Consider the following 25321-nt stretch of genomic DNA (forward strand, 5'->3'; position numbering starts at 1 on the left):
GTTTTCAGAAGGCACCAGGGACTGAACTCAGGACCTCCCATGTGGGAAGCAGACACTCAATCGCTTGAGCCACATCTGCTCCCTCTTGGCGTGTTTTTGATTATAGCTCAAATGTCACCTCATAAGATAAGCTTTTCCATCTCTGCCAACAGTCTCAATTTTATCACCCTGTTTAGAATTCTCACAAAATGATTAACTGTTTTTTCTTGTCTCACTAGACTGTATGTACCATATTTATTTATTTCTATGAAACTGTCATCTAGAATCATTTAACCATCCAATTAATATCCATGGACTGAATGTAGATATCAATTCCATTGCACTGTCCTCACACATTTCTTCATAAAATAAATTGATATATTTAGATATGCCTGTCTTAGTTTTCTAAAAAGCTGCTGGGAGCAATATACCAGAAATGTGTTGGCTTTTATAATGGAAACTTATCAGGATATGTGCTTACAGTTCTGTGGCTGTGAAAATGTCCAAATCAAGATATCATCAGAGGTGCTATCTCATCAAAGATCAGCTGCTGGTGATCCTGGACTCCTGCCATGTGGAAAGGCAAAATGGCAGCCAGACTCTGCTTTTTCCTCCAGGCTCACTTTCTTCCCAAGCTCAGATGTGGGTAAATCAGGCACATGACTCCTTTCTCCCTTTTCCTCCAGCATCTCTCTCAGCTTTGGGCTAAAGTGGCTTCCTCTTAGTCTCTGTGTTTCTTTAATTCCAGTTTCTGGATTATTCTCTGCCTCTGCCACTACTTTCTGTGTATCTGCTGCTTTTATTCCTCCATTTATAAAGGGCTCCAGTGAGAAGATTAAGGCCTATCCTGGGTCCTACAATATAATCAAAGGCTCTTAACCGAAGCAATCTAATCAAAAGTGATCTAATCAAATGAGCTCTTAACTGAATCTAACCCAAAGTTCCCACATACAATAGGCTTACATACACAGAAATGGATTAGTTTAAGAACATAATTGTCTGGGGTTCAGAAAAGATGCCAGTGCAATGCCTTTTAAATGTTTTAAAGTTGTTGTTAATACAATTATTTGTAAAGTAAAATAAAATAAAGTAACTCATTTAAAATTCCAAATGAATATAATTATTTAACTGTTGATAGTTCATTTTTAGCAAATTATGTTTAGGAGGTATACTAGCCCTGAGGTACTTCTAGAGAGCGCTTGTAGGAACTATTAGTCACAGGCTGAGTCAGACAAGTAGGGTTCTATAACTAGACTGTATATAACTGGCAATTGCTTACATGTGTAGAATTTGATACCCAAATTTCTTCACCAAGTAACTTCCAGCTTTCTGTATTATGACAGCATCAGGGAGCAAGCAATCTTCTTTTAGAGGTGCTCTTAAGAACAAACATAAACAAATAACAAGAAGAATCACAGAGAACAAAAAAAATAGAAATGGACTAATTGTCAGGAGGCTTGAGCTTACATTTCAGCCTGCAGCACATAACCAAAGGGAGGCTGTACAAGGGCAGTGTTTGAGAGCTTGGGCTGGGCTGCCATTCTGAGAGGAAAGCATTTGAATCCTGTCTTCGCCACTGGCTTGCTATGCGACCCTAGAAAGTTGTCTTTACCGGATTGTTTGCAGACTAAATGAAGCAGTATACATAAAGCACTAAGAATGGTAATAGGTGTACTAAGCGATCACTTAATGGAATTATAATTATTAACTTGGGTTAATCCCTTACCCTCTCTGAAGCTCTATTTCCTCATCGGTAAATTGTGTACAATAATTCCAACTTCAAAGGGTGTTTGAATGTAATAAATCATTTATGCCACAGATTTTAATTAAATTTTCACAAGCATCCAATGTGTGGAAATGCATTCCCATTTCTAAATGAAGCTACTAAGACTCTATAACAAATCCAAAGTCATAGAGTCAGGACTGGAGTCTATAACTTTGAACCTTTGACTTTTTACTGTCCTAAGAACTGCCAAGGAGAAATTCAAACTGAAGGTGCCTCATCCATGTCTTACCTAATTTCCTGGAGGAGCTGAGAAGTTTCTTTTTAAATGTTAATTTAAGTAGTGTAAACTGTCTGTCCTTTATTCTGCAGCTTCCCATATACCAAAGACTCTGAAGTACCCCATAACCAGCTGGGGCTCTGCTCTGGTTGGCTTCAGGTTTAAACTGCTCTTCTTGGAGATCCCAAGTATTCTGGGAAATATGCTTTTTGTTCCCTTCAAACTCTGATTCTCTTAAAACCACTCCCTCTCACTTACACATCATCTCATCAAGGTTGTTTCCACAAACTGTCAAAGAAGTGGATTTTGCTCTTGAGAAATTAGGTTCTTTCTGTCCTCAAGATTTGCTTTCTCATATACAGACCCTTCCTAGCCTTGTTTCATGTATCCTGAATTGCTAGTCATTTCTAGCTTTAGCGTATCTGTACCAACCTTGTGTTATTTCCTGTGAAATCAACCATTTATGACAGAAGAACAGACATCAGCAAAACCCCATTACTCACTATGAATTCTCGAGGGTTGTATGTGTGTGTGTATGTGTGTATGTACAGCAAAACCACACATATAATTGAAGACAATAGAAAATGGGGAGTTTCTGTTCCAAGTTTCTCAAAACTTGTCTCCCTCCAAGGGATTATCTATTATGGAAACAATAAAATGAGAGGCTAAAATACCCCAAGAACCATCTATTTCTTCCATCCTACCCTTTCCATCCTTATTTTCTAATATATCTTTTTATATGGCCTTGGTTTAAAGTCTTAAATCTTCTCATGAAATGTTCTCATAAGATGGTTAGCAATTTCATATTAACAAGTAAATTTATACAATTACTAATATTTACTGGAGAAAACATATATTATTGGGAAAAAAAAGCCTTAATTTGAACACCATCTGTTAAAATTCAAGCCCTTAGGTGCAATCTATGCAATGTAATCCTTCTAAAAATTTTTTGTTTGGGCAAACAGGTCTACAGATTGCCTTATCTAGGATTTGGTGAGACCCAAACCGTGAGTCAGTGTGTTATGTGTAAAATCAAGTGGATTACTCAACTACTTTCCAGACTACTATTTCCTTCCCAAACAGATGGTATTCAGATGCCCTCCAAACACTGTCAAGTCCGGAAGGCAACATTCAGGATCCCTATTTTCTTTGTTCTTCCCCAGATTCCCAAATGCATTCTAGACATCTTTTTAGTGTATGTCCTCAGTTAGAGTTGGACCACCTTGACCACACTTTCCTTAGTCATCAACCTTCTCAGGACACATCCCTGACTTTGCTGCCACCCATCCTGTAACTGTCCATTTTCACCAACCACCATGACCTTATCTTTTGGTTGAGAGGCAGATCAGGGAGGCAGTCCCAGCCCACTAACCCACATGCACTGCTGGGTCCATGATGGGCTTCCATGCTTGCCCTCAACAGAATGCTATTGGCTCCTTCATCCAGTGGCTATCTGCTCTGGAAAAATGTTGTCAGCTGGGCCTTTGGGGGATAAAAGACTTAAAGTTTTTCTCCGAGTTTCTTCTTCCTCTTACTTCTGTGATCCTAGTCCCAACACTGCAGGTTTCCATTCACTGACTCACGGAATCTCTTTTAGTATTCATCAGGCTCTGCTGCCATTCTTGGAATAACATTTCCATCCTTTCTTAAACAGCACATATGTTCCTGCTGAAAAGAGCAGCTGAAAGCTGCAAGCACTTGTTTTCTAAGTGGAATGTGGATTTGGTGCATGTACAAAAAGAGCCAAGTCTGTATGAAATGTTAGGAGATGCCAGGCCACTTAGGGGTTTACAGAATACAGCGTGAGCTGTCAAAACCGGAAGAGACACAGGCACAGGCTTGCTTTTAATTCGATTGCTTAAAAATGTAGTTTCAACAACCTAGGTAATATTCATGAAAACTGTACAAGATAGAATTTTCTGAGGATTGACATGAGAGAAGCTGAGAGAGCAGGGTACAAGCTCAAGAATGGAAGTCTTCTGGTTCTGACAACAGTAATTTGAACCAAATTTGTTCTTTTCATATGCAAATACACTGTCTGCTCTACAGCTGGCTTCTTCACTGCTCCCCAGCACAATCAGGAAAGAGCATTTCCTGAGAGCACTATTGTTCCTGACAGCCATTGCTTTTTTTTTTTCTCTTCCTAGACTCTTCAATGATACTTAAATTGAGAACCAGTGTTGGGTGTATAGTTTATCTTACTATGATATAACCTTACCAACAGAAAAAGTGAATTTCATCTTCTCAGTCATTTTTTCCTTTTAAGATCCCAAAATCTTTTTTATTTAACACACAAATACAAGCATGTATAAATTATGGTGGCATATTTTTATATTGTTCTGTTTTGGAAAAAAAAGTGTAATGAATTTCTTTTCAGGACCCATTTTCCAAAAAATCTGAATCTTACCTTTTACGTTAAGGGAATCAGTTTAATTTATGAGTGAATCCATTGTAACAAAATTTGGGAGCAGTGATGGTCAAATCTCAATGTAGCAAGAATTCTAAAGTAATGTTTCTATAACACAATCTCTTAAATTCCGTCTTGCAATTTATCTAGTTTTTCAATAACCCTGTCATCTGCTTCCTCCCTATGGCATTAGCCTCATCCTTTCCTCAAGTTTTATTTGGATTTTGTTATCATAGTGTTGAGAGTTTTAAAATTCTCATTACGAAGGTAAATCGCTACTGAACATGCAGGGTACCAGACTAAATAGAAAGACATTATTGAAAACACTTAATTCTCACTGCTGAATATTGAGCTATTGGTAAAAAGAAAGGAAATCTTCCTCATTAAGCTATACACTATAATATATTGACTAACCGATTAGTAAAAAATATGGATATGGAACTAAAAGAAGTAGGAAGCAGCAATAGGCACATTGTTTTTGGATGTGAGCTAATACAAGCAAAGTATGCTAGTCCAGTGCTGCCTGGCACATACTAAATGCTCCGTAAATTGTCCTTCTTTCCCTGCCTCTGCCTTCTTTTCATGTTTCATGGACTATCTTAAACAAGGAACAGCCTTAAAGTTTCTAATAGGTTAACAGTTTATGAGTACAGCATAAGAATGAAGCTATCTAGCAGTTTAAATCTAACTTGCATTAGAATTTATGTAGGTATTAATATATATGCTTGTCTGTGCATGTCTGTGCATGTTGATTCTTTGGTTTGATTTATTATCTTTCTACCTTAAATATGAATTATTATTATTATTTTTTTTAACTTTTGGAAACCTACATTTAATAATATGCATTCCAGTTTGTGGATTCCTTGTAGAGAAAGGCCAGATTTTAAATTTGAGTCATTTTTAAGCTTGGTGACCAAAGTACTCCTCTCCTACCCCTTTAGCAGAGCAGGTATAGCAAAGTGGTTGACAGCTGCTTTGCATGTACAAGGTCCCAGGTTCAATTCCCAGTACCTTCTGAAAAAGAAGAAAAAGTACCCCCGCCCAGAGAAAGAATAATTCCAAATTTTCAATCAACTTTTTCACGCCAACATTTATACATTTGCTCTTATTTTCCTAACAAATATTACTCACGTTGGCAGCTATGCATAGTTCACTTACTCTTTAGGGAAGTATGTGTTAATTAAAATCCCCCACACAACAGTTAAGAGGAAAATAACATGTTTTTCGTTTTAGTTTCTATAAAGAGTTTAAACTCTTTGTTAACTGAAGGGAGAAGCTGTGGTTTGTTAGGGAAGATGTATTTTGGATCTCTGTAGTACCAAGTTGTATAAATATTCAAGTGGTCACATCCATGACCTTGTCTTTCAAAATGATGTGAGAAACATGTTAGAGGGGAACTCTGAGATAGCAGAAAAGAGAAAGGAAAATTTTAAGTGAGAAAAATTGCAGAAAGTAGGCTTCCTCAGTTGAAAATAAGCTTGAATGAATAGGGAGGGCAAGATGAGAGGCTATACTCAAGGATTCTACAGAGAAAATGGAATTTACATGGAAGGATTAATGGCTGTAAATCAGTTCAGCATGATATAAAGCCATATTCTTCTAAGTAGTAACACCAAGCGAATATTCAAAAATGAACAGTGTTTCCAAGAACTTCGGAATTCTCATTGTGTGGCTCCTAGCTAGGGGGCAGGCACACCCAGCTTTCTGCCTCACTATTGAATTACCATGAAATGCAGTGCTCTGGGAGGTAGGCAGTATTGGCTGCTGAATCCACCCAGGGGATCTGAACTACCGAGGTTGGCGTCCTAGGTTTCAGAAAAGTGCAGTCTGCATAAAATTCCTGAGGGGAAGGAAGAATAAAGAAAAGAAATTTGGAAGAAACTGAAAATAGTTATCATGGCAAAGTCATTAGAGATTGGGGCTATTAGGCTTTTTAAGTGTTACATGTATCTTTAAATGTATTATATAAATTGATTTAATCTAGATGGAATAGCTGGTATAGAAGGATAACAGTGAAACCATATAACGGAGTTCAATAAAGGAAATACCCAAATTGGCTAATCAGTTGATTAGTGGCATCTAATTTTCTGCAGTACAAAGAGAAAGGATATATATTGACATTTGTGAGAAACCTGTCCAAACAAGAAGAGTTTGAGAAACTTAAAAACACAAGGAGACAAACTTGGCTGTAGTCGGTGAGAGTCTTACCCGCAGCCTCAGGAAAGTGGCTGATTCTTTTTGAGCAGTGAGATAAGAATGGTTCTATTGAGAGCGCCTGGAAGCCAGATGGTTACTTCCCTACAGTCCTGTTTGTAAAAGGTCACATTTCTATTCTGGGATGTACTCTGTCCTCCGCACCTTGCACTTTTTAGCCCTTAAGGGGCATGGATTTATCTCTTTCTCTGTGAAAAGTCTATAGAAGGTTCAAGACCTAGGTTTCATCTGAGGAGAAGGTATGCTCACATCAGATTGTGTTGGGGTCTAGCTGTAATATTTATTTTTAGTTGCAGGAAAAATAAGCTTTATTAGCAGTCACAGTCTTCCTTCCAACGAAGAGAGTGTGCGTAGCGGAGGAGCAGTCTTCCCCTCATCCCTTGGGGCATCTCAATTATTACAATAATGGCTCCCTGTGGGCCACCATCCTCTTAGTAAAGCAACACTAACCTCCCAGTTAAATCCCTGCTTAGGGGGTGAGCTCACCATTTACATCTAACACACCAGCAGGGAAACCAAAATAAAGCTTTCTTCTGTTTTTGACTTGGCATTTGGAAGTGCCTAGTCAGAGGTGAAATTAATTGTAAGTGGGCACCAATGGATACATTAAGAATTTGAGAAGTTAATCAAGAAGGCGATCTATTAATGATAACTATGATTTCAGTTATTAACATGTGATCCAGTAAAGGGTTTTAAATTTTTAAAATCTTATGCATATAAAACAAGAAGGTACAAAAATTCACAGGTACATATTTAATAAAATGCTTTCATTGAAAAAGAATAAACTTATACAAAATCAGAACCAGCCTGGAATGCCTTAAGCATGTGATTACTACAAGGGTATTGGATAGATAAAATACATTTCTGCGTTAATGTGTGTTCATAATAATGCCAATAATAAGAATATTTTAAAGGGCTTACCATGTGTCTATCATTCTACCTGCATTATCTCATATAATCTTTAAAAATGATGAAAGAAAAACTTTTCATACAATTTAGGATTTTGCAGCTTTATTGAGAAATCCATGAATTGGGCAGCATCCCATTAGAAAGTAGAAGGGAGCACTGAGGGGTAGAAAGGGGAAACTCATATAAGGCAAATGCAGGAGCAAGTGAGAAAATGTTTTGATTGGCTGAAATTGAGTTTCCATTTTATTTAAGGGGGTCCTACAAAATGGGGTGCAGGTGATTGCTTAGGAACAAGGACATTAGCTGGCCCAAGAATAGGAAATTAGTTGTTAATAATTAATCAGGAATATTTAAATTTGTTTTTCTAGGCAAGCTGGGCATTACAGGAAATAGAAACTAGCTTAAGCTTTTGGTTTTGCTGACAGAGGCACCTCCCTGTTGTGCCTACTAGACTTTATTTATCGTAACAAATCTATGAAGTCTGTTCTTTCACCTCCATTTTGCAGATGGAGGTTCAAAGAGACAGAGTTAATTTTCCAAAGTCACATAACTCCGTCAAGTTAGATTCAGGTTTCAAGTATGATTTTATCTTCAGTCAAGAAAACATTCCTTTTTACTCTATATGCTATTCTGTAAGGTTTCTTCTCCAAGCCTGTCTTTCCTTTTGACTAATTTTGAAAATAGAATTGTTGAGATGTAGAAATACTTGTCAAAGTCTACCTTCTGCTTCTGGCTATTGCTTTGTTTGAGAGGAGAGAGGTTAAACTTTTTCAGATGCCCTGAACACTGAATGGCAACAAAAGAGAGAAAATGGGAGTGAGGCAGGAAAAGTGAGCAGACTTCATATGCTACACGTTTCTTAGGCAGAAAGAGACTGTAGCTTGACCTCAACTGTGAACTCATACTGCCCAGATGGGTCATGGCACAGCTTTCGTGAAAGCCTATGGCAGGCACCTCCATATCAAATGCAGGTCTGAGTCCTACTAGGTTTGGGACAGTTCTACTGAATTCAAAAGCGCCTGAATGAATAGTTACATTCTACCTTGAATGGCTTATTGCTGAGACTGAGTTTGCTGATAGAAGAAGGGGTGTCCCCCGTGTAGGGGAGCCCCACACGCAAAGAGTAAGCCCCGTAAGGAGAGCTGCCCAGCGTGAAAAAAGTGCAGCCTGTCCAGGAATGGTGCCGCACACACATAGAGCTGACACAACAAGATGACACACAAAAAAAGAGACACAGATTTCCATGCCGCTGACAACAACAGAAGCGGACAAAGAGAAGAACACACAGCAAAATGGACACAGAGAACAGACAACTGGTGCAGGCGTTGGGGGGGGGGGAAGGGGAGAGAAATAAATAAAATAAATCTTTAAAAAAATAAATAAAAACATAAAATAAAAAAGGGAGACAGTTTTAGGCTTCTAGCCCAAGTTGGCTGAAATGACAGAATGGCTCCATGGACTCAATATACTTGACACAATTTAGATGTTTGAATGAAACATAACTGAAATAATACAAAGCCAATATTTGGGATAGAGTCTCTGACCCCACAACCAAAGACCCTGCCTTTTAGTTTCTGGATTCTCAAATATTAGAGGAACTGAAGGAACGGGAGATAATCTGTGCTGTCTTCCTAATAGTCCCCATAGTAGTTTTAAACATCTAGACCAGAGATTGGTAACTTCTGGCCCTCAAGTCAAATCTTGCCACACATGTACTGTCTGTGGCTCTTACAGAGTAGACTACACAGTGGCTGGGATTTCAAGCTTTAGAAAAGTCCTAAGATCAAACAATAGTGGGCCTTCATTTCTTGTGGCAATGAATTTAAATAGGGGTCACATCTTTGGTTATGGCATAGGCTTTGTAGTTTGCCCATTGTTTATATGTCTTCTGAGGATTCCCCTGTTGTAGAGTGATAGCTGCCAGACATGGATGGCTGAAGGCATCTCATCACACAACACTAGCAATAGAAAGTAAACAAATCCTAATATTGCTAGTCACTATTTCAAAGTTAAACAGGAAAAAAAAAAAGTTAGACAGTCACTAGCAGTTCTTTCACTTTTTCTAAAGGAAAGTTTCAAAATTATATTTTAAAAATTGCTCACTTCTATATTGTTGGGTTCTTTACCTTTTCTGAAAAAAAAAAAAAAGTCAATTCAGTGGACATAGGCACATTTGAATCCCAATCTACAACTCTTGTGGACTCTGGAAATACTTTGAAATAGCCCAGTCCAAAACAAAACCAGTAAAATGGCAGAAATAAGGGTAAACTATTGATGAATCAAGATTGAAGAGTAGCATTTATTTATTACTATTCTTTTGATTCAATTGGTTAGAATTCTTAAAGAAACCAAACAGAAACAAATCTCAAAGCAATACCTTCTTTTCTGTTTTGTTTTTAAAGATTGTATTTTACTTATTTCTCTTCTCACCCTGTGCCTCCTGGTTGTCTACTCTCTATGTCCATTCTCTGTGTGCTCTTCTGTGTTTGCTTGCATTCTCAGCAACACTGGGAATCTGTGTCTCTTTTTCTTGCATCTTCTTGTGTGTGCAGTGCCACTCCTGGGTTCAAACCCTTGACCTCCCATATGGTAGAAGGACTTTCTATCTGTTGAGCCACACTCCTTCCCAATACCTTCTTTTATAGTCCTGTAAATTGAGGAATGCCATTGATGCAAACCATACCTGGAGTAGAAATTTTTTTGTATAATGGGCAGGGGTAAGCATGACTAGAAGTCTGATATAACAGTTTTTGATTTATGAAAACAGATTTTTCAAGCTTCTTTATTGGCTACTGAATAATTCCATGTAGCTTAGATTTAAAAGTGATTAAATGAATAATATCACCTTGAAGCAATCCAATTACTCATCATTTATTACTCCTCCAGTTGGACAGGTTCAGCATGTGTCGATTCATGGTGTGTATAGGTTTCACTTTATGAAATGCAATGGCTCATATACTGGTTGGTATTTCAGAGATGTTTGGATCTTCTGACTGCCTTCAAGGAGCTGAATATGACAGAGGCAGTAAAAAACATTTTATAGGCTAATAAAACACTAAATATTGGGAAATACAGATATGATGATATTATTTGACATTATTTTTGCATCAAAAAGCCACCTCATGAGAACAGCCTAATTTCTTCCTTACCTCCTACCTGAAAACTGGGTAAACTGATGAGGAAACTGAGTACCTAAGAGATTGTGACTTACTTAACATCTCATAACTAGAAAGTAGGGAATCTGGGATTCTCGTTCTAATTTTAATTCTAATTGATCACATGGTCTTTCCATGACATCTTTCTGCATAAGAACTAGGGAACAGTAAATAAAGGATCTGGGCTGTTGGAAAGAAAAGAGATATATACAACCCAAGATAGAACTTACTTGTGTAGTTTTCTATACTTGTTTTTACATATAGAATATAATAAAATGCAAAAGGTCATTGTTATTGTTTTTGCTTTATCAGTATTGAGGGATCTGCAAATTGGGTTGAACAAAACATTTCCGTTTAATAGAGATTGCCTCTGTTTTTACTGGGGCTGACTCTGAGAGTTTCTCTGATAAAATGGAGAATAACTGCTCGCTTCCGGGAAATAACCACAGCCCACAATTTTGCCTGATAAGAAATCAGAAAAGAGTAACTTATTTTGAGCAAAGGTGTCATGAGCTCAAAAAGTAGAAATGAGGCTATAAGCAGAATGAGTGCAAGATGCAAGAAACACTGTGGCCCCAGCTTTGATATCAAAGTACATATAAATGGCAATGTCAGTAACTAGAGAGAGAACTGATTACTATGAGCAGAAAACCCCAAGTGAATGAGTGGTAAAATTAAATACATTCATAAGGCAAGTAAAAGGAAATGATCAAAATAACCATGAAAGAACAGTAAAGTCTTAATATATCTTTTTCTATCCTTCTGATGATATATTGACATTATTGAAGCCTTACATCAGTATTTTCTAAAGCTTTAGGGCTCTTGAGTTGAACAATAAAGACTAACAGTGATAGGTCTTCCAAAAAGGTGCCATTTTTATAGGACAGCAAGTCAGCATCCCACATAAAGGAATAGAGCTAATGGAGTGCAGTGTAAGCAAGATATCAGAGAATTCTAGTACTATACTATTCTAGTACTATAGAATTCTAGTACTATTCATGTAGGATTTAATGTTTCTGTACATTCAGTTCTTCGCGTGTAAAACTGAAATAATAATACACACCTCAATGAGCCATTCTGAGGAATAAAGAAATAATTAGCACAGTAGGTAAAAAGTAGTAGAGACTAAATAAATGGCAGTTGTTTTATTTTGAGCCACACACGCTTTCCTAAACTCCAGAAGCAAGTAGTTCGAAAAAGGAAATATTAGGACAAAATATCAGGTAGGACTGAAGGCTGGCAAGAAGACACAGTATTTTAAGGCAATATATCTTCTACAAAGAAAGCACACTTTTGGCCAGTAAGTTAGAAGATCACTTGTGGCTTTTTCCTAATTATTAAGCCCCTGCCTCTTTTCTTTCCTAGACGGATATTGAGAGTGTTGGTGCAATGAGATAATTCTAACTAATATCAGTCATATTCCATATGGAATACAGTCTCAGGGTCTGAGTATCACAGTTAATAGAGATGAACAGTGTTAGCAGTGGTTTAGCACAGAGCCATTCAAAACTTTAAAGGTTTGAATGATAAAATTGGGATGATTAAGAAGAAGAAAAAGGCAAGGGATTTTTAATGCAGTAGTCATCTGCATGAATGGAGTAGTACACAAAGGATGGATTTCAATTCATCTTCATTTTCCCTGAGGATAAGTAATGGTTTTGGATTTAGCTTTAAGGACCTGGGTAAGTTATCTGTAAAGAAATATGATAGGATTTCACTTTGCATTTAGAAATCTTCAAAGAGAAATGTGAAATTTCCCTGTCTTTGGTTAGTCTCAGCTGGAACTGGAACTAAACCAAGCCTGTTTAATTCCAAAATTCCTGCTTTTTCCTTCATCCCATTCTGCCTCTGTAAATGGGATGATTTGCAAGTGATTGAGAGGTGATAATTACATTTGTAATTTCCTTTGCTTTCAAGTTTCAGATTTATGACTTAGTGCCTTTGACCCAGTAGATGAAGGCCTGTAAACTGCTGCAGTGTCAGAGCATCTGTCCCTCTCTTCCTGCACTGCTCAGGGTTATGCGGTAGGGATGGAATAAAGGCCTGCCTACCTTTACTACGAAATGAAATGCAGGACTGAGACAAGAGTTAGGGAGAGGAATGGAGGGCACCCAGGGCTACTTCTCAGTTCCTGCATCCACAGCTCCAGCCTGTGGCAAACCACTAGCTGAACCTTAATTTAACCCCCTTCTTGTGAGGACACTGTACTTCATCTTATTAGTGGCCCATCTGTCGGTACTGAAATGACTATTTCAAAGCCAGAAAAAAAATGAGTGAGGAGAGGAGATTTGGAATTGCAATAAAGGAATAGTTTTCTTGGTTTATTTTCCCAAAATTAGGAGGATGATATGTAAGAGGAGAATATATTCAAGTAAATATGGTATTGTAAGGAGAATGTAATATGAGCCTGGTGTCTCCAGGGAAAGTTCTTAGTTTGTGGCCCCTGGGCAAGAATTAACCCATCTAGACCCTACCTTACTCTCTCCCAGGCATGGCTTGCATCTCACATAGATTTTTCACTCCTCCTCTGCCTCCTCTTTCCGCAGCGTATATGCTGCTGCTATATTAAGCTCTCTTAGTTTCCTTGTGAGGACATGTCCAGCTCTAGTGAATAGACAGGTAAGAACCAGGTGTGCATTCGAACTTTTGAATTAATCCAACCAGCGTCAATAAGGAACAGCTTAACGTTTCCTGGATGTGGCCCAATTCAACTTACTTAGTCAATGAGTGTGAATTGAAGCCCAGGGTTTAATGATTAATTAGCTGAGAGCCAAAGTGGAATCTGAGAAATGAGCCCCAGTCTCTGAAGTTCCTGAGTGGTGTGCTTGTAGTCACATACTAAAACAGCAATCCCGGGGCAGTCAAGACTTGTATGTGCAAATGTGGTCAGTGGAAATGAACTCTCAATTCAGCTCTGCAGCACGTGACTTCCTAGTTCTGTAAGGTACTTCCAAGGGACTTCCTCTGTAAGATCAGCTCCAGTCCCAGGAGATTTCCCCCAGCGCCGTGGTTAAGTTTATTTCCAAACTGGCACAGAAGTTTTTTTCCCTGAGATACAGTGCTAGTTTCTTTTTATCTTTCCTCTGCCACTGCCAGCATGCAAGGACCTTGTGGCTCCTGTCTGTGATCGAAAGCTGAACACCCTGGTGCAGATCTCAGTAATACACCCAGCCGAGCAGAGTCTGAAGAGATACTCCAGCACAGAAATTGTGGAGGTGAGCACGTAACGCTGTGTCTGCGCTGCCGATCTTCTCGCTCTCCCTCCTTCTCCTGCGTGTGTGTGTCTCTCTCTCTGGACTTGAACAAATAGCTGAAATAACTTAGTTCATGGTCTGTAGTAATACTGTCTTACTATCTTCTGATGTAAAGGAAAGTATTCTTGAAGTTATTAAGCCACATTGGCAAATGCAGAATAAACAAATGGGGAGGAATCTGCCTTTTTCACATTTTTCTTTGGTAAGTATTAATATTAAGAAAATTTTCCACTTTGAGTGCCTGAATAGAGGAAAAAACCCACAGATTTTTAGATTAAATGGAAGGAATGTTTGTTTTTTAGAAAAAAAGAAAGTCGTGAGTACCTAGAGAAGTTTAGAAGTTTTGAATATCTTGTTTTTGCCCTTTTCATTTTTTCCTATGTTCTTCAGTCTGTCTATTCTCTGGTGTTTGTGTGTGTCTTTTTAAATTAAATGTTTTTCAAAGTAAGATCGATGATTAATTTGAGAAACTGTAATGTTTCTAGGCAAAAAGTAAATGTTACTCATCAGATGAGAGATTTCCTATTTATATTTATTGTTACTAATATAACATCCAAATGTGTCAGGAGGAAACTTGTTATTGTTGGATCTCTTTCAAAAGACTGTTTCCTTTTTGATTATTCTGCTCTGATCATATATATCATAATATTAATGAATGAGAGGTACTTATATGTACTTCTGGGGCTGAAGAAAATGTGCTGTAAATCCCATAAGACTGCTTGTTTTTCTTAAGACCTATGAGCCACCTCTGGTCTGCTTTGAATGAGGAGGTGCTCTGGAAGAACCTAAGTAGCCTGCCCCAGACAGGGCTTGCTCTGTGCCACCCGCCTGCCTTGATGCAATTGGTGGAATAAATGATTCAGACTGAACGCGACTCATTTCTAAAATGGGAATAATCCAGATACTGCCTGTTGCCCTGAATCTGCTATTGGGAAACTTTAGGTTCTAGGGCTGGTATAATTCATAGTTAATTCTATAGTTGATTAAACAAAAATTAGTCTTATTCATACAAAGGAAGCATCTCAAATTGTAAAACTGTTCATTCTTTTTATAGAGAGAAACATTTCAACTATTATACCAAGGGTTTTAAAATCTTACACAGATTAAGAAGAAATAGGTTCTTTTGACACATAACATTTTACATTTGTATATTTATCACTATTTTTGACTGTTTTATTCACTGTCTGTTCCCAATCATCTAACACATTGTTGAGTAAAATGCAGTATTTGTTGAATGAAAGAAAGAAAGAATAAATAACGTGATATTTCAGAAACTTCCATAGGCAATTGGTTTATAGAACTTTAGCAAACATCCCTGATATTCAGTAATATACATATTTATATATAAATAAAATTTAATGCTGGATGTCAGCTCTTTAAAAATAAATCCTGAGGGCCTGAAATATCCTGTGCAGTGCATTCCGAGCTAGTAATTTGATAGCCCCAAATCCATCATATTTAGAGTTTCTTTCATTAGTTTTCAAGTTGATCTGGGAAGAAATCACAGCTGAACATCTACAAATAAATGGACACTATCAGAGCATGGCTTTCAATTGAGTTATTACAGAAAGAAAAAAAAGAAAGAGACAGTATAAGATTACCAAATGGGTCTTTATGAGAAAATAGCTTCATTTTAATTTGATCAGTCAATATCTTAGTTTATTCACATAAATTCCAGGTCATATCCATTAAATGTATTCTAAATAGACTGACAACCGACCCTAAAAAGTGTTCTGCCCTATAATGAAAATAAACTGTTTTTCAAGACGCGCTATTAGCAACTCTGACAATGATGCAGGGCCATTTACTATCAACAGCGAAATCAGTGCTTTGGGGCCTGGACCATGCCGTTGCCCGTGAGCATCATTTGGCTCTCTCGTCTAAGAGAATGATTTCCTAGAGAAACAAACTGACTTACACACACATGCTGCATTCTCAAGTGTGCCTGCATGCTGCTGACTGCAGTTGCTGCCTTATTGAATCAAAGCTGTCTGGTTGTGCTATTACAGGGAACAAGAGACCCACTGTTTTTGACTGGTGTCACATTCCCTTCGGAGTATCCCATCTATGAAGAGACCAAAATAAAACTAACAGTCTATGATGTCAAGGATAAGTCTCATGACACTGTAAGTACTTTCACTTATTTCTTTCCTTGGGAAAAGGAGTAGTTTATGCTTTTCCAAACTATTGGATTTTCGTTGCAACTGGCATTTTTCAAAGAGGGTATTTGTGCTGTGTTGATATTAGTTTATGTTTATAGTTTTCTAATTTAAAAAAAATTCATTTGGCTCAGTGTCAAATTGGCAATTGGTCAGGAGCAAACCTTTAAGAACAGATTTTTCTTTTTTCAGGAAGGCTGGCTTGATCTCTTGGTTTACATTTCATTTTGTTTTAAGGTGAAAGGGTAATGTTGTAGGCAGAGAGCAAATGGAATAGATTAAATAATGTTTCCAAACTTTCTAGCTATTGTAATTATTGTAAAACGGGATCAGATGGACAAAGTACTCTGCTCTCACAATTTAATCTTTTGTCTATTGCCTTCTATTCTTCCTGACCTTGTTATTGGTACTAAACAAACAGAGGCCGAGAAACACTAGGCCGAAGCTTCAATTGGCTTCTTTAAATGAGGCCTTGTTAAAGTTTCAGTGGCCCTGGTCCTGGCTTCTTTGGTCTTCCCACCTGTTCTGAATTTTCCTCTACTTGAATTGTACTTCTGAGTTAGGCAGTTGAGTGCCCAGGCACTCTCTCTAGAGGTCACTCTTAAAATTCTGAGAGAGAAGAGAATGTAATTGGGGAGGAATTGAGAAGAAGGAGGAAGCCCTTTCCTTTAAATTGTTCTCATTAACATGTTTTTTTGGTCTCTTTTCAAAGCCTGGGTTGCTATGGGCCTCTAGATGGCTAATAGTGCAGCCTGAGGCAAGGGCTATTTCTGTGGCTGGTGGGCCTATTGATTCCAGAGGAGTTAGGATTAAAGCTAAGAGATCCTGCTAGACCCAGAGAATTGTGTAGTGCCTCATCTGAGGGAACTGTAGCTTTATCCTTTGCCCTCTCTTTGGTAAAGAGAGGTAAATGTATTGCTCATGACTCTCTCTGCTTTTCATTCTATCTCACAAAAATATAACTCAGACAGGGAGCTTATATTCAGATTAATGGTGGAGAGTTGGTATTTAATAGAGAAAAATTCTTTGTTGTAGGCATTTCTACTCATCTTAGCCTCAGGAAATTTCATTTCCTTAAAATTGCAGAACAAATATTCATTGAAATACCAGCACATGCAGAGAATAGAAAAAGCTATAGCAATATGGTAAAATTATTAAGAAGGCAGGCTCTAGAGCTAGACTGTCTGGTTCTATTCCACCTACTAATTCTGTGACTTGACAAGTTCTTTAATCTCTGTGCCTCCATTTCCTCATGTATGGTATTTGCCTTGCAGAGTTGTTGTAAGGATTAAATATATAAATATATTTATGAAATACTGAGAAGGCTCACAGCTACAAAGTGTAACTTGGTGTGTTGTTACTGTTTTGGTTGCTGCCTTATGGTGTTTCATAAATAATGCAAAACAAGAAAGAAATGTTGGCTAATATATATGTCTGTATTTGTTATCTTTGCTTTTTTTCCTCAAGTTGCACTACATTTGTTATTTCTGACTTCTTTGGGGGAAGATGAAGACATTTTGAGTAAGAAAAAAATTGTGCTAAACCAATGACTAAAAATATTGGCAACTTTTGTCTTTTCCATTTTTCCTAGATTTTTGAGATATCATGTGGAAAGGATTTGGCTGTATAGAAAGGACTGGACTGTGACTGATGACATCCAGACCAAATTTGATATACTGTGAACAAAGCCCCATGACCTCTCATCCATCCACTGCTTTTCTCTGCCTTCTGCTAGAGAAGAGAGAGTAGTATCACCCTCTCTTATCTTACTACTATGAAGAAAAGTAATAAGCAGAAAAATGATCTGCATGACACAGAAAGCAAAGCAGAAGCCATGGGGTTTTTTTCAAAACATGTGATTAAATTTAATACTCATACCAATCCCAAGGTATAGGTAGGTCAGAGAATAGGAAAGAGGCCAGAATAGTAGGAAGACTATGTTACAGAAATGAAAGTGTTGGCCCAAACTCTTGGATTTGTTAGGTACTTGCTATTGCCCTAGTCAGCTCATTTGCCCAATGTGAACAGAAGTCAATACACCAGCATTTTGAGATGAGAAAGGGTTTATTGTGTAACTGACCAGCAAGGAGACCAGAGGCAAGACTCAGATCAGATTCCCAGCACAAAATGGGACCTGGAGTTTTATACCACCTGGGGAAGACAGATTTATGGGAGTGGCTAAAGATGTGGTGAGATGACTGGGCCAATCCAGTTTTTGGGAAAGGTGAATTAGAGGGAGGGGCTAATGAGAAGGATGTGGGTTAGGGTATGCGGTTAAGTGGAACATGGTGTGTTGCAAATCATGCTTGGTTTTAAAATGGTGGCTTAGCATGCTTGGCTAGAACCTGCCTGAGCTGGCTTCAGCCGGCAAACTAAAGGGAAAGGAAGCAGTAATTTATCTTGGGGTGCAGAAAGGCTACCATGAATAAAGATAAAGAGGTGGACATAGGTGACCTTTGGACAAAAGGGAAATAGAAACTTCTAGAAATTTATAGAAATTTCTGCAAACCAATAAGGGAGGGGTCACTCTGAAAAGTAGTCTGGTAAGTGGTGGTTTCATACTTGGAAATATCAAACATAGAAATATTAAATACCACAGGTGTTTCTATCCCCTTCAATCTCCCTCATTCAAAATGTGCATATATGTTAATATTCTAAGGATAAAACCATTAGCTTATTCCTTAATTATGCTTTTTGATTGCTTCTATTCCAGAAACTAATTATTTAGGATCTATAAAGGCTTTCTTTCTTGATCAGAAGTGTTACCACATAAAAGTTTTGGATAAGCTGGTTCCCTGCTGTGAAATAAGACTTGTGAAGTTTGAACATATTTAAGAAATGCAACCAGCTTTCATTCACCAAGTGCTGTTAATTAAGGCATAACCTTTTCCTTAAAATAACTAACAATTAGCTCTGGTGATGGAAGTATAAACAGAAACACAGTTTGTTAATGGGCTAATACTCCCTGTGAACTTTTATTCTGGCACCTTTTCTCTCATTTCTTGAGTTTTTCTTTGGGACAGAGATATGGAGGCAAGTGGTTTAAAGTACAATTTGTAATTATGAGTACTTGACAACCTATATATTTTAAGATCATACTACCTTTAGGCATAAGAAGTGCTATTATGAATATTTATATGTTTCAAAAAATTAATGAATTATGAGCATGCATTTAAAAGTAGCTTAAATATTTCATCCTTGCAAACCATTGATCATATTAGGCTGACACAGGACAATCAGATTTTCTATGCTGACTGAATATTAATTTAGTTGTGCCAAATGATTAAGTTGCTTGTTTTGTCCTATTAAATGCTCATTACTTGGATTTAGCCAATCACATAAGTTTGTCACTTTGTGGATTCATTCTCATTTGCATACATATCAGTGTTAGATGATTTTAAAGAACAGTGATAACCTTTTATCTGTGCCCATGAGCCAGCTGTTATCTCACTAACTAGTGGTTACTTTTGTATTCCTCTAAACAACTGACCTAAGATAAATTATCTTTACTTAGTTGCTCCAACAGAAATGCAATTAATCATTGTAACAAATGGAAGAATCTAACTGTTGACTCAGAATGACTATAGTTTCCTCCTACTGCCTCCTTCATCCCTACCATTGTTTTCAGTAAGTTTCCATCTCTGGCAGATGGATAGATAATGCTTGGCATGTGGGAAGGTGGGCTATGAGGGTGTGATAGGATCACTATTAGGGTTAGAGTGACCTTTTTATTATATTCCTCACCATGAAGACATTATCTTTTTTTTTTTTTCAGAATGAACAGTTTTAACAGGCAGCTGTTTAGTGGGGCCATTAAGCCTGAAATTGAAACCAGTGGCTAGGATATAAAAACCCACATTTTCACAGTGAGGTTGATGTCTTCTGGATATATCCTGGTTGTAGGCCCCATTTAAAAACCACTGGCAACTGATACAACATAGACAAAAGTGTTTTCTGCACATCCTTTACATTGTCCTGCCCTAAGTAGTTAATCTGAGAACCTGGGCCTTTCATATTATACAGCAGAAACTTTAGAGCAAGAAGAAATATAGAAAGCAAAGATTATCATTGTATGGATTGAATTCCACAAATTATATGTTCAAGTCCTAACCTCTGGTCCCATGAATGTGACTGTATTTGGAATTAGGATTTTTGAAGATGTTATTAGTTAAGATGAGGCCAAACTGGATTAGGGTGGGCCCTAATCCTTTATGACTGGTGTCCTTGTAAGGACAGGAAATTTGAATGTAGTCAGTAGGACACAGAGACAGAGAGAGAGACAGAGAGAGAGAGAGACAGGCAGAGATTGTGTTATGCTACAAACCAAAGAACTTGGATTGCTAGCCACCTCCCAAACCCCATAGACTTCAGAGGAAGCATGTCCCAGCCAACACCTTGATTTTGGACTTCTGGCCTCAGGAACTGTGAGACAACACATTCCTCTTGTTTAAAGCCTGTGGTACTTTGCTATGGCAGACCTAGGAACCTAAGACAATCATTATCAAACTTTCTCTTTCCTCTTCCTCCTTTGCAACAGGTGCCTTAAAAAATAATGAACAAAGGTCTTTATCACTTAGCTGAAGATTGCCATCAGATCTGCAAATATATGATTAAGTCACAAAATTGTTTTAGTGCATGATAAAAATTTGAATTTCTGCTCTGGCTGCAGGAGTACACATTGACCCCATTCATTTTAACCTTGGGGCAAATAAATGGTCATTGTATCCTCAACTTATTAGATGTTCTACTTATAAGAGAGAGTCCTGTGTTCAGTAGATATTTAGCATTTCTCAGGTAAGAATATACATCCTAAGATACAGCATTTTTTTTTATTACCAGTTACTAGCAAACTCCCATTTGTATTTTTCAGAAAAGTGACCTCATCAAGGTTCGGTGTAAATTTATTTCACTATTTGTGTTACATGCCCAAGGCAAGTTAGTTCTGGTACAGTTCCCTAGAGAGAATTGCTCAGTTCATTTTAAAAATATATTTTTAATGGAAAATAAAGTATATTTTCATTTAGAACACTTTGACTGACTTGTCTTGATTTTTTTCCCCCATTGGCTTAGATTTTAAGCCTACATATACCTATTGAGATGCAAATTCTCTGCTTTCCTCTCTATCTGGAAGGTAGGGTACAATGGATAAAGAAAAAGAAATTAAGTTTAATATGGTATACATGGTTTCCTCTTCAGTCTCCATAATAAATCTTCTGAGAGAAGTATTGCTGTATCCATTTTAAAGATAAAGAAATTGGGATACAGAGAATTTAAGTAGACCAAGTCCTAGATCCTTTAGTTTTTCCAGTCAATGGTATCTACAGTAGGTAGATTGTTAATAGGATTCCTTGCACTTCTACCCCTACAATAAAGTATTTACTTCAACTAATATTTAAAAATAATTGCTCCTTATGGAATGCTCCTGGCTATGCTATAACATAGATTGCAGGGGGAGTTAGAGGTTACATAGAGAAGTAGCTCAGCTTTCTAATATGTTGCTAGCTTTCAAGGACTGCTAAGGCAAAATATCAGAAGTAGGCTGGCTTTTATAATGGGAATTTATTTGGGTGTAAAGTTGTACAGTTCCAAGGTTGTGAAAATGTCCAAATCTGGCCATAATCAGAGATGCTGTCTTACCAAAGGTTGGCTGCTAGATCCTGGACTCCTGCTACATGGCAAGGCAAAATGGCAAGTCTGCCAGTCTCTCTGCCTTCTCCTCCAGGCTCACCTTCTCTTTTAGTTTGAGCTGCTCTGTGGGGGCCTCATTATTTCAGCTCTTCCACTGATTCCAGCATCCAGCTTCTTTCTCAGCCTCTTAGAATTTCTCTGTCTTTCTGCAGCTGTAGGTGATCCTCTTTCACGTGGCAGGGTAGAATGGCAGCTGTCTTTCTCTGTGTGTTCCTGCTTTTAGATCTCTACTTATATGATCACTCCAGCAAGAGGATGGAGACCCAACCTGGGACATAGTCCAATCAAAGGCCCTAAAGTGAGCAAATCAAAAGTGATCTAAATCTAATGCAATCAAAGGGTTGCACACCCATAGGATTGGATTAGTTCTAACGACATGACCTTTTCTGGGATTTACAAAAGCTTCAAACTGTCACAATATCTAAGTAACCCCTTTTACCTTTTTACCTGTTGCTAAGTGGTATATATTTACTGAGAGCACATTTATTTTATTGAGGTATAAACTACATACAATAAAATAGACCTATTCTTTTTTTTTTTTAAGGGTTAACTTAAATTTATTAATGCCAAGGGGAAGGAAGATAACAGGTCCTGACCCTCCAGCTGTATCCACAATTCGGTCAGGAATAGGCTCTTCCAGAGGTTAGGGCCAGCGCTACATAGTCTTGGTTAATAAAGGTGAAATGGACCATTTTTAAATGTTCAGTTCGACGAGTTTGATAATTGCGTTATGTCCATGTAACCTCTACCCAAACCAAAATAAAGGACATTTTCATCATGCCAGAAAGCCTTTTGTGCCACTTTCTCATGAATTGTTACCCATATACCCTGAGTCACACGCTTCTTTATTTTATCACAATAGATTTTGTTTGGCTTTTTGTTGAAATTTCTATGAATGAAATAATATAGCATGTACTCTTGTATCTGTCTTCTCTAGCTCAACATAATGTTTCTGAAATTCATTCATGTTACTGTGTAAATAAATAGCCCATGCCTTTTTATTGTCAAATAGTATGTTGTTGGAGTACTGCCACATTTTGTTTATTCATTTTCTAATTGATGGACATTTAGTTTGCTTCCATCTTTTGAAAATGATGAATAAGGGCTATAAGATGATTTGTGTGAAAATCCTTTTGTGGACTTCTGTTTTTATTATTTTGGGTAAATGCTGAGGAGTATAATTGTTAAATAGTAGGGTGGATGCATGTTTAACATTCTAAGAAACTGCCAAACTTTTCTCTAAAGTAATGTGCAATCTTATACTCCCCTACTAATGTGTGAGAGTCCCCGTTACTATACCAACATTTAGTATTGCCTGTCTTTTTCAATTATTTAATGGATATTAAGTAGCATTTTAGAGTGGGTTTAATTTAGATTTAATTGATGACTAATTATGTTGAGCATCTTTTCATATGTATATTGACCATTGACATATCTTCTTTTATGAAATGAATGTTCATGTCTTTTGCCCATTAAATATTTTCATTGTTTACTTTTTTTTTCTTTAAACTTTTTAATTATAAAGTTGTGCATTTGCAGAACAATCATGCATAAAATACAGAATTCTCATATATCACACTTGTATTAACACCTTCTGTTTGGTGTGATACATTTGTTACAATTGCTGAAAGCACATTTTTATAATTGTACTAGTAAATATAGTTCATGATTTAACTTAGGGTTCATTGTGTAGGACAGTTCCAGTTTTATTTTAAAATATTTATTCTTTACTATATATACAACCTAGTATTTGTCCACTTAACCATATTCAGGTCTGTATTTCAGTGCAGTAAATCAAGTTCACAGAGTTATTCTACCACCACCACTATCCATGACCAAAATGTTTCCATTCCTTGTTATCCTTTTGTATCTGGTTTCTTTCACTGAACATGTCTTCAAGGTTTATCCATGTTGTCACATGTATCATAACTTCATTCCTTTTTATGGCTCAATAATATTCTATTTTATGTGTATGCCATATTTTGTTCATCCATTCATTGATTGATGGGCACTCAGGCTGCTTCAGTCTTTTGGAAGTGTGAATAATGCTGCTATGAACATCAATGTGCAGACATCTGTATGAGTTCCTGCTATCAATTCTTTTGGGTATATACCTACAAGTTGGATGCTAGGTCATACAGTAATTTTATACTTAACTTTCTGAGGAACTGCCAAACTTTCTTGTACAGCAGCTGCTCCATTTTACTTTGCAAGGAAGGAGTGTTCCTATTATTCTGCATTTTCTCCAAAATTTGTAATTTTCCAGGTTTTAAAAATAGCAGCCATTCTAATGACTATGAAATGGCATCTCATTGTGGTTTCAATTTGTATTTTTCTGATGGCTAATAATGTTGAGCATCTTTTCATGTGTTTTTTGGTCAATTGTATTCTTTCTTTAGAGAGTTGTCTATTCAAGACTTTTTGTCTTTTTGCTGTTAATTGGAAGAATATATGGATTCTATATTGTGGATACTAAACCCTTACCAAATGTGTGGTTTCCAGATAGTTTCTCTCTTTTAGTAGGTTGTTATTTTACTTTTTTGATAAAGTCCTTTGAGGCACAAAGGTTTTGAATTTTGGTGAGATCCCATTTCACTTTTTCTCTGTTTTGTGTGTGTGTGTGTGTGCTTTTGTTGCTTTGTGTAAAATTTAAGAAACAATTGCCCAACAGTGGTCCTGAAGATGCTTCCCTATGTTTTTCCCTATGAGTTTGACAGCTCTGTCTCTTATGCTTAGGTCCTTGATCCATTTCTAGTTGATTTTTATATAAAGTGTGAGGTTGGGGAAATTCCCAGCACAATTTGTTGATGAGATTATTCTTTTCCAAATGAGTAGTCTTTTTCTTGTCAAAAATCACTTGGCCTTAACCATGAGGATTGATTTCTGAGCTCTTAATTCAATTCCATTGATCTATGTGTTGTCCTTTTGCCTGTAGCATGCTGTTTTGATTACTGTGGTTTTTGTAATAAGTTTTAAGATCGGGAAATGTGAGTCCTTCAACTTCATTCTTCCTTCTCAAGATGACTTTGGTTATTTGGGACCACTTTATTTTCTATATAAATTTGATGATTAGCTTTTCCATTTCTACAAAGGAGGCTGTGGAATTTTGATTGGGATTGTGTTGAAGCTATAAATCACTTTTGATAGGATTAACAATTAACAATATTTAGTCTCTAAATCTGTGAACAAGGAATGTTCTTTGATTTCTTTTAGCAGTGGTATGGCAGTTTGATATTATTTATGAATTTCAGAAGGAGATATAGATTTTATTTGTAAATTAGTCTCTTCCTCTAGGTGTGATAACCCTTTGATTATATTACATTCAGCTGAGATGAGTCTGATTAACTTACGTTAAGGTTAGGGCTTTGGATTCAACCATGTCATTAGAGTGCCACTCAATGTTGAGTCCCGGCCCCCTTGGTAGGCTGATAAAACACCCTCACACAGAAGTAGACATACAAAGAAGAAGAACACAAAGGAAGAGAGTCTACTCCATAGACACAGCTGAGGCTCTGGAAAGAGAGATGAGCTTGATAGTTTGCAGCTGAAGAGA

At 37.2% G+C, this 25321-nt stretch overlaps 1 protein-coding gene across 16 annotated transcripts in view; it reads left to right on the plus strand.

Annotated features, from left to right (window-relative positions):
* The window catches only part of INPP4B (inositol polyphosphate-4-phosphatase type II B), a 902865-nt gene that overhangs the window by 465719 nt on the left and 411825 nt on the right, over positions 1-25321 (plus strand). For all 16 annotated transcript variants that reach the window (XM_058287497.2, XM_058287349.1, XM_058287627.2 and 13 more), the window contains exons 6-7: positions 13764-13882; positions 15931-16047. In XM_058287497.2, coding sequence (XP_058143480.1) covers positions 13764-13882; positions 15931-16047 — 236 coding nt within the window. The remainder of the gene's footprint in view (positions 1-13763; positions 13883-15930; positions 16048-25321) is intronic.

This window comes from Dasypus novemcinctus, chromosome 1, assembly GCF_030445035.2.
Source record: "Dasypus novemcinctus isolate mDasNov1 chromosome 1, mDasNov1.1.hap2, whole genome shotgun sequence".
Taxonomy (NCBI): domain Eukaryota; kingdom Metazoa; phylum Chordata; class Mammalia; order Cingulata; family Dasypodidae; genus Dasypus; species Dasypus novemcinctus.